This window comes from Palaemon carinicauda, chromosome 17 (assembly GCF_036898095.1).
Source record: "Palaemon carinicauda isolate YSFRI2023 chromosome 17, ASM3689809v2, whole genome shotgun sequence".
In the NCBI taxonomy this organism is placed as follows: domain Eukaryota; kingdom Metazoa; phylum Arthropoda; class Malacostraca; order Decapoda; family Palaemonidae; genus Palaemon; species Palaemon carinicauda.
In genome coordinates this window covers 119,138,362-119,143,787 of record NC_090741.1, presented here as the reverse complement: position 1 = coordinate 119,143,787, position 5,426 = coordinate 119,138,362, and the positions used below count along the sequence as shown (strand labels likewise).

The 5,426-nt window shown below is 39.0% G+C and overlaps 1 protein-coding gene across 1 annotated transcript; it reads left to right on the top strand.

The window, feature by feature from the left end:
* Positions 1 to 2,205: 2,205 nt before the first annotated feature.
* Positions 2,206 to 3,085, top strand: LOC137656562 (piggyBac transposable element-derived protein 3-like). Its single transcript, XM_068390735.1, has 2 exons — positions 2,206 to 2,319; positions 2,516 to 3,085. The coding sequence occupies exons 1-2, from the start codon at positions 2,206 to 2,208 to the stop codon at positions 3,083 to 3,085; spliced, it is 684 nt and encodes a 227-aa protein (XP_068246836.1).
* Positions 3,086 to 5,426: the final 2,341 nt, after the last annotated feature.

The following is a 5,426-nucleotide window of genomic DNA, read 5'->3' as shown; positions in this document are numbered from 1 at the left end:
ACCGGTACGTCCATGTGGGTAAATGGATGGCATTTGTTTAATAACACAACATCACGACCCTATATACAAAACGGCTGGCGATAACAATGGTATAAACACTTTAATGATATGAAACATGCAATTATTTGCGGTAGAGAGGGGGAGAAACAACAATCGTACTATCTTCTTTAAGCGTGTTCGAAATACATGAACAGTGCATTACATGGCTCCCCAATTTAAACTGCCATACATTCTAAATAGGGCACTCTGCCCTAGAGAGATGAACTGTAAGCTGGTCATCTAGCCTGCGATATGCAGGCTATAGGTGATCAATAGAGAGTCAGTCTTCTTTGCCCTTAAGGTTGATTAAGAAAGCTTTAGGGTCTCAACGGATAACAAAGAAAATGCCCATGTAATGGGGAAGGCAGCGATTGCTTGCAAGAGTCGATACGCTGGAAGACATGTATTGTGATGTTTAAATCCTTTGGAATGTGTTTTTTAGCTGGGAGATTTTAAGTGTGGCAGCATGGAATAAATTTCCCAGCAATATGAGGTAGGCGCTGGAGATTATCAAAGGAAATTGCTTGCTGAAAAATTCAATGGGGATGACCAACTAGTCACCATAAACTATTTCAGCTGCTGGGGCATTTCGAGTATCCTCCGGAGTGGTTTTCAATGCTAGGAGGACACAAGATGATAAATAAACAAGCTGGAGTCATTTCGGCATAACATCTTAGTTGATTTGAGGGTACATTGAAACCCCTCAATCATTCCTGCAGCTACAGGGATGAAGGCGGTTGTCTGATGTAGGGTAATGACCAGGAGATTCGATGTCCAGAATCGAAAGGTGAATGCATTACCCTAGTCAGAAATAATATTCTAAGGGATACCAAATCTTGTTATCCACCCTGAGAACCCATTTCAGCTCAGTGGTACATATATGGCACATTAACAGCATGATGCAATATTGCATCATACATCGCTCTGGGCTGAGACAAGCCTGAACAAATGTATTGGGAATGCACACCAAACCTTCTACGACATGTTCATATGAGTACAGTCCCTCAAAGCTGCCAGTCTGTGCTCTTCTGTCACCTTAAAAAGAAGTGCCGCTGCTCTCTGCCCAAAACAATGGCTTCCAGTACAAAGTAAGTAAATTTTGCAAATTTTTTTGATAATTATGTTCTTTTGGTAATTGCATGTGTTTAACAAGTAATAAATTGACCTCTCTATTCAACTTTCATATTTTTCTAATCCATTCTTTTTTCTGCATATCGTTTTATATTTGCTGTGCCATATATGGTTCGCTGAGCTAATGCAGGTACATTTTTTTCTGTGTACACATATTTTATGAATATCAAATTTGTAGCATATTCTAAATCCATTTCATGTTTCATATTTCAGATCCCTGACTATGCATGACATTTTAGCTATATTAGAAGAAGACGATAGTCATGCAAAAGTTTACAATGAGACTACAGATACGGGCCTATTGACTGATGAAGACTCTGCTGATGAAGACGATAGTGGATTGATAGATAATTTGTCCGGCAGACAACTGACTGGCAATGCTGAAGCTTTTTTCCATGACGAACGACGTACAACTGAAGGTGATTGTGAACCTCAACTGAGTGGTAATGATGAAGCTATTTCCCACGACGAACGTTTTACTGCTGAAGATGATGGTGCGGCTCATAGTTCCTCACCTATCATTAACTATAAGACTCCCAAATGGAGTCTTGGCACTTCTCTCACACCTGGTGACTGTATGTTTTCCGAGGCAAATTATGCAAAATATAGGGATTTTACTCCAACTGAACTTTTCAAACTATATTTTGATGATGATATGTGGAATATGTTAGTGGATCAGACAATTATCTATGCAACTCTCAAAGGTGAAACAGACTTCTTGGTAACCAAAGATGAAATGAAAGTGTTCACTGGACTTTTGATAGTCTGGCATCGTTCCTTTATCTTATTTGAGGATGTTTTGGAGAAATTCATCTGTGACAAGAAATGAAGCTGTCTATCAAGCAATGAGAAGAAGAAGATTTGAAAAAATCATGCAATTCATTCATTTTTCTGATAATTCTAAATTAGATACAACTGACAAATATGCCAAAGTTCGTCCACTCTTTAGACATCTAACAAAGAAATTCATTGAGCATTTTCAACCCGTGAAGTCACTCTCTCATGATGAAGCAATGGTCGAATATTATGGTAAGCATGGGTGTAAACAGTGGCTATAAAGTTTGGTGTCTAAATTCAGACGATGGTTATCTAGTCACCTTTGATCTTTATCAAGGATGTACCTATGAAGGAAATGAAGTGAACGAGAAGGTATTTGACAAATGTGCTACTACAGTCTTGAAAAACATTGACTCATTGTCAGCAGATAAACGGTCACTTTCATATAATATATATTTTGATAATCTCTTCACTTCATTTCAAATTCTCACAGAACCGAAGGACAGAAATTATGGTGCTACAGGGACAATAAGAGCAAACAGGTGTAAACACTGTTCTCTGAAATCAGTTGAATAAAATCATGGTATGTAGATGGATGGATAATGCAGTCGTATCAGTGGCATCAACAGTCCATACAAACAATGCCTCAAGCAAAGTAAGAAGGTACTCACAGAGCGAGAAAAGGAATGTAGAAGTTGACTGCCCAAAGATAGTTCAAGAATATAATCAACATATGGGAGGAACTGATAGGCAGAACCAAAATGTAAACAAATATCGTATTGGTATTCGATGGAAAAAGTGGCATTGGTGTATTTTTACTCGGCTGATTGATGTAACAGAACAAAATGCTTGGTTGTTGCATAAGAAGTCTGGCGGGGATTGTCACAGTTTGAATTCAAGGAACAGATTGCTCAGACATATCTTAATCGGTTTGGTACACCACCAAAGGGAGCTGGGAGACCGCCATCCTGCTCAGCAAAGGGTGACAAACCGAGTGTTAGAAGATATTCGTTTTGATGGAATAGAACATTATCTTGTGGAAACGCAAGATAACAAAAGAAGATGTGCTGGGGAAGGATGTAAGAAAAGACCATTCAGTCAGTGTAGCAAATGCAATGTAGGACTGCTTGGCATGTAATCTTTCATTTCATACTAAATAATGATGGTGTGTTCTAAGTATTTACATTTTGATCAATATTGTATTTTTTTTTACCTGTTAAATGCAAGTGAAACTTGAAGTTATATGTATTTCAACACAATTTGATACTGAGTAGGAATTTAGTAGCTCACTCTAAGGTTCAAATGTTTGTTTTAGTTTAGAAATTTTATAGTACTTGGCATCATCTTGCTAAAAATATTAGAGGTTATGTATCATTGCTCATTTTAGATTTGTAATGCCATTAAACTGTAAAACAAATTATCAATTTCAAATAAATAAGTGTATTTCTGATAGAGCTGTTTTTTCTTTCAACACAAAAAATTGTACTTGGTTGTACTCTGTGGTACATATATGGCACATCGTATTCTAGGAATACTATTGCAGAGAAATGTAAACCGAGACGTTTTACTAATCATTTAGGAAGAACAAACACCAAAAAATGTTGAGTAAGATGAAATTGCAACACAAAAAATAATTGGAGCTGAAATGGGTTAAGGCAGATGTACATAAGTCTGATGTTATGGTTTGAATGGGTATATCTTCAGACCAACGAGTGGAGCGGTCAACGACTGTATACAGGTAACGGTGTCCCTGTGATGTAGTTTGGCGACTAATACATGAAGGTGAAAGTTAGCAAAACAATGTTAATGTTGCAGAAAGGGGCCCACTCCTCAATCCATATGTAAATGAATTTATGAAGTTTGGCATGAAGCAGAGGTGCCGACCAAATCTTTATCATCCTTAATAATGCTGTGCCAAGTGGACTTTGTCCTCAGGAGTTGTGGAGTAATTTGGTACAAGGGATATATGAGGCCATGGAATAAATCAAACATATGTCAGAGATTGATAATAGGTATCCTCAGGAGTGGCTTAATAATATTATCACAAAGAAAGTTTGCATTGGAGTCATTAATGGTGATTTCTTCTCCATGGACGGATGTGCACGATATCCTACAGGCTTGAATCAATGGATCTTTTCATTGCAATTCTCTTAAGGTGTTATAATGAAATCCAAGGTGAATTACAGCTAATGTGTTTTTTACAAGTCATTGGCCACAGAATTCATTTTATCAGGGACATGTTGAAGGGTGCAGTTTCATTCAGCCACAGCGGAGAGATGTCGGCATTGACAGGGTGACCAGGCATCTGATTGCTGAGTGAGTGTGTGCACCAGGCCATGTGGTGTGTGGGAATGATAAAGGGTGTACCTTCTAAAAAGTTAGTAAAGTGACGGACAACCAATTGCACCTTCAATAATTCGTGGTGAAAGGTTGATTACCCGGATTAAGCCTTGGACAGTTTTTTACTAAAGAACACCAATGGGTAAGGAGGTCAGGTACTGCACCAATAGCAACGTTTCTCACATCCCTGGAAAAGGAGAGGGTCATGTGACATGGAAAAAGTAGGAGCAGCATTAGTTGATGGAGCATTTTTGCGTTGTCTACGGCTGCTTCCTGAAGGGGACCAAACCTCTGTTCTTTATGTTTATCCTTGACCAAGGTGTAGATTGGGCCAAGAGTGGCAGCGATAGCTGACAAGAACTGGTAGTAATAGTTTCTCATGTTCAAGAATTTATGCAGTGCTTTGACGATCGAGGACGTAGGTAAGTTGTGGAATAACTGATACATTCTCATGGAAGGGATTGATGCCTTCGTGAGTAATGAGGTGCCTAAGAATAATACTTCATTAGCTACAAAGGCTTTGTCTGCAATTTCAGATGCCTGTAATCCCCACAGGGATGCAGGAAGCTGTCCTTCTTCAGGAAGATGTTTAGGAGTGATGAGCATAGGCTTCAGTCCTTTTTTCCAACTGCCATTTCAACCATTTCAGCAAACGTTTCCTTAGTAGCTGATCCAATGACAGATACCTGGCAACGTCTTGATATGGTCCTAAATACCATGCTTAGCAGGGACTGTGGGAGTATGGCTAAGTTTTGTGGGTAACATTTCCGTGCACTACGTGAGGGAGGGGGTGTAAGCATCCATGTATACGCTGACGTGGAGTGTAAGGTCAGAGCAGTCAGGTTGAAGATAAGTTGACGATGATAAGTTACTTTTGACTTAAGTTCGATGTGCCATATCAACCAGGAGGGGGAAATGGTCGAGAAAATCCATAATGATTATTGACAATTTCATATCAACTACAAGAAACTTAAAATGGTATTTGGCTCTCCAAACAATAGTATGCGTATCTGGGACCCATTGGTGGCGATCTCAGATCCGTTAACATTTACGAGGACATCAACAGGAATAGGATGCTCACATCATGTCCTGAAGAGTGACTTTGGTATAAGGATACAGCAGGCAACAGCGTCTACAAT